The 11,622-nt window shown below is 41.4% G+C and overlaps 1 protein-coding gene across 3 annotated transcripts in view; it reads right to left on the minus strand.

Moving 5' to 3' along the window:
• Nucleotides 1-11,025, minus strand: part of GABRA4 (gamma-aminobutyric acid type A receptor subunit alpha4) — a 75,873-nt gene extending 64,848 nt beyond the window's left edge. For 2 of the 3 annotated variants that reach the window (XM_002709416.6, XM_089327193.1), the window contains exons 1-2: nt 10,800-11,025; nt 10,281-10,399 (exon numbers count right to left, since the gene is read on the minus strand). In XM_002709416.6, coding sequence (XP_002709462.1) covers nt 10,281-10,399; nt 10,800-10,885 — 205 coding nt within the window. In that variant the 5' untranslated portion in view covers nt 10,886-11,025. Of the gene's footprint in view, nt 1-10,194; nt 10,216-10,280; nt 10,400-10,799 lie in introns of those variants that run through there. The other variant, XM_051831403.3, reaches the window with a different exon arrangement.
• Nucleotides 11,026-11,622: the final 597 nt, after the last annotated feature.

Consider the following 11,622-nt stretch of genomic DNA (forward strand, 5'->3'; position numbering starts at 1 on the left):
TTTCTTTCTCTCACTGCCTAACTCTGCCTGTCAAAAAAAAAGGAAGAAGAAGAATGGTCACTAAGCAATTAAGAATAATTTTTAAACACTTCCTCTAATACTATTGTTTAGGGTGTTGAAATCAACCTTAGTAAGAGCATGATTACATAGAAATAATAAAACTATGCTCCAGTCATGAGTTTCCAAGGCTATGGAAGCCCTCTGAGTTCTCCGACTCTTATCTTGTTTAGACAAGGTCATAGTCAAAGTGGAGGTTCTCTCCTCCCTTCAGAGAAAGGTACCTCCTTCTTTGAAGACCTGTTCTTTCCACTGGGATCTCACTCACAGAGATCTTTTGTGACTGGAGCATAGGGAGATTACTGATGCCATAGACAGGAGTGTCAATTGGTAAAGTCAACAACAGGAGTCACTGTGCACTTACTCCTCATGTAGGATCTCTGTCCTTAATGTGCTGTGCATTGAGATTTAATGCTATAACGAGTACTCAAACAGTATATTTCACTTTGTGTTTCTATGGGGGTACAAACTGTTGAAATCTTTACTTAATGCATACTAAACTGATCTTCTGTAAAAAAAAAAAAAAAAAGAAAGAAATTATCAATTCCCAACTTGACTCTCACTGGGATTAAACATGACAATAGGTCTGATCTGATTTCATCATCATTTAAAAAAAATCATCTATTATTTTTCACTTTATGTTTCTGTGTGGGAGCAAACTGTTGAAATCCTTACTTAATGTATACTAAGCTGATCTTCTGTATATTAAGATAATCGAAAATGAATCTTGATGTGAATGGAAGGGGAGAGGGAGTGGGAAAGGGGAGGGTTGTGGGTGGGAGGGACGGTATGGGGGGGAAGCCATTGTAATCCATAAGTCATACTTCGGAAATTTATATTCATTAAATAAAAGTTAAAAATAATAATAAAACTAGATCATTTTGAACCTGTTGGGAAGGACTTCTTCCCATAATTTTATATGGACTCATCTAATATAGAAGACATCTCTTATATTAAAATCTTACTTCTTTGATTATGGAGAAATAGGTTTACTTTAATTCTCAAAATATAGTGGATGGTCCATAAGGCAAACAAGGTGATCTTCAACAGTCTTTGGGAGAAAGAGCTAAGACTAGCAAGACCAGTTCAGGGAAACAGCCTCCTCTAATGGATGAAGCTAACTTGCCAGTTAAGTAGGAAAGCAGTCAGCAATGTATCAGAAAATTTCCAACTGTTTATTTTATTTTGGCTGTATAGACCTGGTTACAGGGTACCTATTTTCATTTTATTTCAAAAATCATGTCCAATTTGCTGTTACATTATGAGAAAGACCTGATCTTGAAACTAGTCAATCCTTGCTCTCTCCACATCGCCACTCTCTCCACATCGCCACTCTCTCCAGCTATGGACTTGAGGAAACTTGAAAACCAGAATGTTTTTTAGCTACTTACATCATTCATCCACCTACACCTTACAGAACTCCAGCAACATGTCTCCAAAAATGAAGAGACTTATAATACGTAAGAGCTACAACTAGAACTCTAAGCAAAATATGTAAAGAAATCTCAAAATGTGCTGTCATTAACAAAAACATTAAAATAGACATCTACTGATATCATTGAGAAAACAGAAAACATTGAGTCCTGAAAGTTTCTTCTACTTAGAAGACATTAAAGTTTACTGAAATCTAAATCATATGGTTCTGCTATCAATCCCAGTCTACTTTGTAAATAATATAAGCCACACAATAAATAAGGAAATCATAAAACAATGAAAATAAGTAATTCTTAGAAGAGAAATACTTCAGGCCAATAGATATTTGAAAACATGTTCAACCACATTAGAAAAACAAAAAAATTAAAATAACTACACAATAAAACATCATTTGAAGTCTTTCACTGTGTACATACACCTACACACATATATTCAACTCTCTACAGTTTTAAAGTATACATGGATCCTAAATCGCATGTCCATTGTGTAAAGGGTGTTTGATTTTGTAAACTAACCATGGAAAACAGTTTGGCATTATCTTGTCAAGTAGAACTCCCACTTACACTAGGATCCAGAAAAATCCATTCCTGGAGATATATGCAAAAGAAACTCTTGCACATTTACAGCAGGGAATTTGGGCCAGAATATTCAAAGCAATATAATGTTGGAAGCAAGCAAAAAGCCTACTGCCAACAGAGCAGAGAATAAACTGATTCTTGTGCTATGGGAATATCACACGGTAGTTAATATGAACGATCTAGCAACATCAACAGAATGAATCTTAGCAGCATGCAACTAAGTAAAAAAAGCATCAAAAGATTATATATAGCAGGCCCAAAACAAGCAAATATTTTAAGCACACTTTAAAAACTAAAGATGACCTGAAATGAAATACAGAGAAATCTTGTTAAATAATTTCAAAAAGAATCAAAAGGGAGATTACTTTAGGTAAGGAAGACAGCAAGGTAGGATGGGGGAAGCACACACTAGAATAAAAGTTGTTGTCAAAGTCTTACTTTTTGTGCTGATGGGTGATTTTACTGGTATGCTTATTATATTTTAATGGATAAATGGATGGATGAAAAGAAGGTATATGTGGGCCAATGATGAGAATGTCTCATGAACCAAGGATTATTTACCCAGAATTCAATTCTGAGCACCTAAAAAGTATCAGAGTATAAGGCAGCAATCTTTAATGATACACAAATGCAAGCTGATGTATTTTTCCATCTAAAAGAATCTAATAACTCAGTGATGTATTACCTAAATATCTACCAGTGTACAATATCCTATGATCTATGTCTTACAGTGCCTATTTCAGGAAACTCTAAATGCATTTTGCGCATCATTATCCTAAATAAATGTAAATATATGATAGCACAACTTTTTATATATTACATAGAGCATAAGAAAATGAATTTGCATTCTGTATTGCATATTCTTTGTGTTCTCAAAGACACCTTACTTTCAGCTTTCTCTTCCCTCCACTTTCATATTAAATCAACTCCAACTAGATTATTCTCAGTAGTACACAGTAATTTAACTCTATGAGGGGGTCTTCAAAAACCTCATGGAAATGTGTATGATGAAAAAACTATACTTGTATTTCAAAAAATTGTTGCACAAAAATAAACTTATCTTCTAACTCAAGTTTTCTACAAACTTTTTCAAGTGCACTTATATTTGCAGTCTTATAAAAAGGCAGTCCTCCCTCTTTCTCCTCCCTGTCATATTTAAACTTCTGAAAAAGAGTCTGTATACACTGCTTCTAATCCTTCCCTTCCTATTGATTTCATTATCTAGTCTACTCTGGTTTTCATGATCAGGATCCACTAAAATACCTTCTGTCATAGCATAGCTTTTCTCCATGCAAAGCATTTCTCCTACCAACTTAAAAAGTAATCCAATTTTTCCAATTTTTTTAAAAAGCTGTTTCAATTCTACCTGCTTCCCTTTACTATGCCGTTTCTCTTTTCCTTTATACAAATGTCCAGAAAATGACTTCTCCCATTCTCTCTCGAACACATTCAGTCATTCACACATTCACACTCATCATATCACCAAAACTCTTGTCAAAATCACTGAAGATGCACACATTGATAAATAAATTTTAAGTACATATTTTTTTTGATTTGTTGGGAGAAGTTGACTTAACCGATCAATCCTCCTTTCTGAAACTTTTTTGTTTATTTAACATTTTTTAACTTTAATTATACTCTCTCAATGTCCCTACTCAAAGCCTAACGGGCCACTCTTCAGTCTCCCCGGAGCAAAGATTCCTTCACCTCTCTTCCCATCCCTAACACTGGAGACACCAGAGCTCAACACCTGTAACTCTTCTTTACTGCCCTTAATCCCCCTGATATTCTCTTTAGTCTTCAGCTTTAAATACCCAGGCTCATCTCCACGTGATACCTAGTAGGCATCTCAAGTTAACATACCACACACAAATTGTTCTTTTATACCCTAATCAGCTTCCACCACAGTCTTGACAAATCCATTTTCCTGAGTGTCAAGTCAAAAGCTTTGGAGTCAGCCCTGGCATCCCACATGCTAGCTGTTGTCAGTTGAATCCAACTTCAAAATATAGCCAGAAGCTATTTATTTCTAGAAATTTACAAACTTCTCTGCTACCAGCTGGGTCTAAGTGTCCATCACCTGTTGTCTCGTTTGTTCTGAAAAACTTCTCCACAGCTGTCCTGACCTCCAACCAGGAGTTCTCAACACAACAGCCAAGGTGAGCCTTAAAATGAGAAAATGAGTCATGTCAGGACCTCCCACTGCTAAAATTCCTCCAATGACTTCTCATCTGACTCAGAGTAACAGCACAGTCCTTACCAGCCTGCAGGCTTTACCCATCCTCATCCTGCTATCCCACTGCTCTCTCTCTCTCTTTTTTTTTTTTTTTTTTTTTTTTTTTTTGACAGACAGAGTGGACAGTGAGAGAGAGAGACAGAGAGAAAGGTCTTCCTTTGCCGTTGGTTCACCCTCCAATGGCCGCCACAGCCAGCGAGCTGCGGCCAGCACACCGCGCTGATCCGATGGCAGGAGCCAGGTACTTATCCTGGTCTCCCATGGGGTGCAGGGCCCAAGCACCTGGGCCATCCTCCACTGCACTCCCTGGCCACAGCAGAGAGCTAGCCTGGAAGAGGGGCAACCGGGACAGAATCTGGTGCCCCGACCAGGACTAGAACCCGGTGTGCCCGCACCGCAAGGTGGAGGATTAGCCTAGTGAGCCGCAGCGTCGGCCCCCACTAATCTTCTACCATCTCAGTCCTCTGAAATTTCATTGCGGCGACTCTGCTGCCCATGCTTAGCATGAGTGCACCTGGAGTTCTTTCTCACAAGACCCTACCAAGTGCAGCTTTTGCTCTTACCCACTTACAGTCAGTGTTCAGATATCATCTTCTCAGCTACCCAGGTTAGTACTGAGATAATATATTACTCTATAGCAATTCATATTACTTTATGACAGTTTGAGCTTTCTAGTACTTATAGCACCATCTGAGAATTCTATATTTTACTTATTTCTCTTACTTATTTCCTGTCTTTTCCACTAGAGTAGGCCACATGAGGACAAGGAATTACACAGTTCTCCCTACCTATAAATAACATCATCTTTGCTCAGTTTCTCAAAATGGGAATCAGTAAATTTTACTTTCACTATAATTTACCACTAATTTTATCTAATTGACCACTCTAATAGCAATTGTCAAATTAAGCCTTTGAAATATATCTACTTTACCCACTTATATCAATATTTGCCATATCTACCAACTTATTCCAAGCGATCATCTACTTAATGGACAGCCAGCCCTACCCCCCAGAAAGAGAAAGCTTCCTCACTGGGGTCCTTATTCCCAGTATTGGAAACACCTTCTTTCCTAAGCTTTCTTTTGTAGGCCAGCCAGATGGATTATATTCACACCTAAGCCACGTAGTCAATATTGCTGCTTAAAGAACTCCAGGGACTTCCAGGTTCATTAAGAGAATAATCCAACTTCCTTTGCAGGACTCCAAAGGCCTTATATGACCTGACCTCTCCTCACCACCCCACCAAATTCTGAGAGAGACTTCCTCTTACTTTCTGGCTACAGACACACCAGGCTCCTCTCACTGTTTGAATGACACTAATTTAAATTTATTTTCTATCTTTGGATCTTTTGACTTGTGTTCTGTGTTCTTCCTGAGAATAACCTTTACTTTAACATTTTCCAAGCCTAGCACCTTTAGGTCTCTACTAAAAGACATTGACCCCCATCACCGAAGTAGATTCCTCACTTAATTTTTTATCTCCCTTGCATGCTGTTAGATTTTTCACATATCATCTTCATTTAATCATTGCTATTTTTATCTCTCTACATTGTTTAGCTGTAAAGTCTATGAGGATCAATACTGGGTCCATACTAGGTCAGAATCATATCTTCACAACACAATATTATTCCCAACACTTCGCAGTCTCCCAGTACACATGAATGAATGTGACAAATCGGAAGAAAATGAAGGCTAACTTTCTATTGCCCTGTGGATTTGATGAGTTCTTGACATCTGTTTATTTTAAAAAACATATTCTCTTGACATTCAATTAATAAAGCCTGAATATGCCACAGAAATTTAATTTTCAGAATAAGATATACATTATCTATAAATACTGCTAAAACAATTTGATCCATACTGTAAAACATCCAAATTTACCTAAACATACGGAATTTTGCATGTAAAACTTCTCCATCTTAAATGTTATTAAAGGTTCAGAATTTTACTTCTTTGGAAAAATGGAGTTTAGTATAAGACTCATTTAATTTAGTAACAAGAATATCTGTTCAGGAAATTTTTATTCTTGTTAAATAAGATGAAGCAAAAACAGAAAGTAAAACAGTCCTCAGAAGGGGATATAGCAACAGACTAGCCGCCTGATTAAGGGTTTTAGAACCAGAGTGTGGGCTGTGACCCTAAATCTAGCTGTAGGGTTCTTGGACAGTTTGTTGGAACTTTTCCCAGTCTCTCTCCAATAGAGAGATGATGTTTTCTCTGCTTATCACTTGTGTTTTTGTTACAATCTTCATAAATATTGCTTGTGAAAATGTTTTCAAACGCATAAAGAACCCCACTAATGTGAAATCCTACTCTGTTAGTTAGCAACTTTGCAAAATTGGCCCTAGTGATCTCGTTCTATTTCAGAGAGGTTATAGAATGTGCCCCAACAGGCAAAACCATCTATATTTGAAGTATTTATTATTCTGTAGAATGTGCCTCAAAAGATTGAGATGCACAAAAGGCTGTGCAATCCTTAAGATAAATGCAAAATGGGTAAGGGCAGGGTCTCTAAGCTTTCTCTGGGTGGCTAGTGCCCTAGTCATTCATTGTTAAGAAGGCCAAGTAAGTGTTCAAAGTGGGCTGGAACAAGGAGGGATGATCTTCTATCTCCTTTTTGGAAAAACCCACTGGTGTGCCACTTCTAAGCAGGTGCAAACTACTTCAGGATCATTGCAACTGATTTGTCACAGGCTCAAAGAACCAGATTCTTTCAGAAGTCCCAACCCAGCATCTCTCCCCATGCCTCCTTCCTTCTCTTCTCACCTTTTCCCCTTTTCTTCTCCAGTGGGAGAACGTGGGGACAAAGGAGAGAAGATCCTGGAGGGATGAAAAGAAGAGTACCATTCCAGTTCCTTTTATTTCCCCATCGCAAGCTGTGCTGCTGAGTTAAAAATATGTAATTTAGTTTCCAAATCTATTTCAACCCCTGCCTGGCCTACTGAGCAATCACATAGCATCCAATTTCAATTCAAATCTTTGCTTTTAGCTTTATTTTAAATAGAACACAGCAAAGTTGTATAAACAGATAAAAAGTAAATGTTCCACAAAGAGCAGAAGCAGGATTAAAGGAACCAGGAAGTCAACTTGTATTTATAGCATACTGGTCAAAATCTGAATTGTTTTCATTTTATTTTTAAAATGCCAAAATTTCCACAAAGTGTAAAATGTCATAAGAGGGATCAAACTAAAAGTTTGGTCTAACTACATATGTAAAAGTTTGTGCTAGCTATAATTTTTCTTATTATTTTTCATGGTATATTTACAGCTTCCTGTAGACAGATAATACAGTTTCTGAAGATGATAATCATGATTCCTCTGTCTCAACTGGAATACTGCACATTTACAAAAATAACCCACTTCTAAAAAGTGAATTGCAAATACCACAGATATTTATGAGCACAGCCAAAAAATGCATGGTGCCATGCAGTAAACTTTTAATGATCAGCCAACTTCTATAAAAGTACAGTTAATTTCTTAAATTCAACCCCTTTTCATAAAGCTACAAGGATATAATCTGTAGTTGGATAATGCAAATTACTTGGCAGTAATAAGTGAGATGACAAATTATGTTCATGGTAAAAAGGTTCATTTACAACGGACCCCTTCTTCCTCTTAAATTTATAACTTTATAAGCAGTTTGGCAGATACTATTTTGACTTTCAACAGTTAATAATAAACCATTATGATTTCAGTTGGTAACTTTTCACTTTCATTTATGTTCTGTGACATCAATTCTCTAATAAATATTTAAATCATTGGTGATTTGCTATTCCTGTTTTTTCTTTCTTTACTTGAAATGTCAAGTTGAAAACCTCTATAGGTAGTTAAATCCCATTTTATTGATAAATGTAGTCTTAAATGGTATCACGTCGTCTGAAAAATTCTCCACGAAACTATTTTTGACCTAAAATGATAATTTCCTAGTCACTTATGAAAGATCATGCTTTGACAAATGATTCATTTCTGCTCTGAAGTTCTCTGTGCAGTTCTGCACGATGGCAAATGCAGTGTGGGCAACCGATCTCTGCAGAGGCAGCAGGAACAGAACCAGGAGAAACTTTCTCCCCTCTCACCCATCTTCATCACACTCAACCCTCAAATACTGAATCAGTTCCTTCAAGAGCTACCCCAAATCTTCTCAATGGCTGGGGATTCACAAGACCTGATCCCCATCTACCATTAAGATGTTCTGTGCCTTGTGTGGATCACTTTCCCTTTTTTAGTCTTTCGTGCCCTCATCTGTTAAATGAGAAAACCAGGCAAGTTGAACTCCAAGGAATCATCAGCTCTCCTCCATCCAGCCCTATTTTGTCTCCAACAATTCTTACTAAGTTGGACCACACTGATACCTCTTTTCCAAAGTTGTACTGTTCCTCACTCTTTCCATTCTCCATTCTCCAGCCACTTTCAATAGGAAGCATAAAATTCCTCTGTGCTTCTAATGCTGTGATACGAATCGAGTCACACAGTATCTGATATCCAAATCTGCATGCGTTTACGTTTTATGTCTATAACCCGATCTCAGCTCACATCCTGTCCAGCCACCTACTAACTGTGAACTCAGACCAGATTTCCCAGGCTTCCATTTTATTACCTGCAAAATGGGAATAACAATGGCTTTCCTCTCAGGTGTTGCCAGAGTTAAAGAGAGAAATGCTTGTAGAACCTTTAGTATATATGAAAATGTAATTAAGTAAGTCCTATATTGGTGGTTGCTATTGTCACTCTGCACTGCTGCTACTAAAATAGAAGCTCAAGGGCCAGCGTTTGGCACAGCAGTTAAGATGCCTCTTGGGATGCCTTTATCCCATGTCAGAGTCTCTGCATTCTTGCACACGCTGTACTTCAGACTCCACCCTGGGGGAAGCAGGTGACAGTTCAAGTGGTTGGATCTCTATCACTCATTTGTGAGACCCGGATTGAGTTCCTGGCTCCTGACTTTGGTCTGGCCCAGCTTTGGCGGTTGCAGGCATTTTTGGAGTAAACCAGCATATGGGAGCTCTCTTTATCGCTATTTCTCTCTTTCAAAATAAATATAATTAATTAATTAACTACAAAAATATAACTGCATACATAACAGATTAGGCCTAGTTCGACTCCTTTGCTGAAGGGTAACTAGCTCATGTATTAGAAAAAGCAGGGACTTTGCCATCAGAAGACCTTAGCCAACTCTATGACCAGCACCCTAGCAAGTCCCTTGTCCTTGCTCAACTGGACCCTTTATATCTAGAGTTCTGTGAACCTAGTGTTGGGCACAAAGCTTGCCACATAGATTCTCCTTTCATATGCAAATGAAATAAGAACAGGAAAAAGACCAGTGATACTATTAATGGATGAGCCTCTAGTGCGCCTTTTATAAATATTTGCTGAAGGAAGAAGGCTCAACAGCTCTGGGTCCAACGCCTCAGGAGGAAAGCAAATGTCATGTCCCCAAAGAAAGTAAAAAATGTACCCTGCTGTAGAAGAGGACAGGCAAGGACTGGGTTCCCTAGCAAAGCAGGCAGCTTCGTGCCCTAGATCCATGTCCTGGCCAGAAAGCTCTGGGCAGAGGGTTGGACACGTGGGAGGACAGAGGACTTGGGATCAGCTGCCTTCAGAAAGACCTGCTATGGGCCAACCGGCCAGGCTCAGGCAAACTCCATTGTGGGGCGCGGCAGAGCCCTGAGTTTCCATTTTTGACTCTTCCCCTCCAACCTCCCCCACCCAACAGTCAGGTCCCGGGAGGTAATTAATGTGGGGGAGAAAAGCTCCTGAGGGGGCAGGGAGATGGGAATGGAGGAGTGGGGGCGGGCTTCTTGTCACAGGTCTCACGGAGAGGGGGTGGGGGAGGCAGGCAGGGGGGGAGGAAGAGGGAAAGCGAGAGGGAGCGGTATTTCTTTTGCATACCTACTGACTTTCCCACAGAGAGACAGACAGGCAGACGGAGAGACCAGAGGGACAGACGGGACACACGCGTGCGCTTGAAATCGTACCCCCAAATCCGGGACGAAGCCTGTTGTCATAACCATCCAGCAAACTGTCCAGGATGCGGGTGAAATTTTCCGGGCACAATTTCTCCTCCTTGTGGTTCTGTCCTGGGGATTCGTTTAAACTGTAAGGGCAAAAATAAAGAAATAAATAAATAAAACGGGGGCGGAAAGGATTATTTTAAGAATTGATCAGCGAACAGGTGGAAGCAGGTCTGCCTTCTAGGGATTGAGTCGCTACAAGAAGCATAGCTGGGGGTTGGAATGCGGAAGACCAAAATGGTCAGGAAAAGCGCACCCCACGCGCACACAACCCAGCACCAACACGCTTCCCGGACCCTGAGTCCCTCGTGTGCTCCGCTTCTACGCGGTCACAGGAAAGCTTGGCTGTGGCTCCGGACTCGGATCTTGCAACCGAGACAGGAACATCTGGTTAGCCCAGAGGGAAGCGGGTGGCCAGAGCGGGCCAGGAGCCGACCGCTCCTCCGCCTTCCCCTGGCCCCACAACACCCGCGCGGAACTCACCAAGCCGCCAGGCACAGGCAGTGCAGGAGGGCGAAACTGACCGCGGCGGACAGCGCGATCGCGGGCACCTTCTTGGCAGAAACCATCTTCGCAACATGCCATACTTCAAGCCTGTTCACGTTCCCAGGCTCTCAAGACGCCCTGAGCAGAGTGCGTGGAGAGGCCGGAGCGGCTCCCGCGGCGCGCGCACTCTCGCCGGCGCTCCGCCAGCCCGAGCCGCGGTGGGCGTGAGTGCGCGCCGGCCAGGGGAGGCGGAACCTGCCTCCGCGCCCCCTCCCGCTGCCGCGCGGGTTCGCTGGGTGAGTGGAGCCGTGCATGCCGCTGCACACCGCGCACCCTTTCGCGCCCGCGCTCAGCGCCTCCCAGAGGAATAACTTGAGCGCGCTGGCCAGCAAGGCTGAGCGAGTTTGGGGCGACCTGTAACTCTGGCGGTCCGGACCCAGGTCGCGACGCCGCAGGAGAGTCCCCCACCTGCAGCCGTGTTGGGCCTTCCTTTCTCCCTCCTGTTCCCCCCCTCCCTTGCGCGGAGATTCGGATCTAACCCAGGAGGCTGCTCGTCTCTAGGTTGTGTGAGGACCCGGTTTGTACCCATCTTCAAGGCTGAAGGTAGCCAAGGGCGGGATGACTGGGTTTGCTGGGCATGAAGGTGGGAGGCGGTGCTGAGCCCAGGGATTCAAGAGTGTGCAAAAACAGCTTCTGGGACTGGGGCAGTTGCAAAGGAAAGAAGATTTGGCCTGGTTGGAGGGGTTACAACTCCCTGGGCAGAATCGCCAAACTCTTGGGAAGTGGCCTGGAGCTTCACGCCATAGTCAGATCATTTGCC

This window comes from Oryctolagus cuniculus, chromosome 2 (genome assembly GCF_051225735.1).
Source record: "Oryctolagus cuniculus isolate XC-2025 breed Fujian yellow rabbit chromosome 2, ASM5122573v1, whole genome shotgun sequence".
NCBI lineage: Eukaryota > Metazoa > Chordata > Mammalia > Lagomorpha > Leporidae > Oryctolagus > Oryctolagus cuniculus.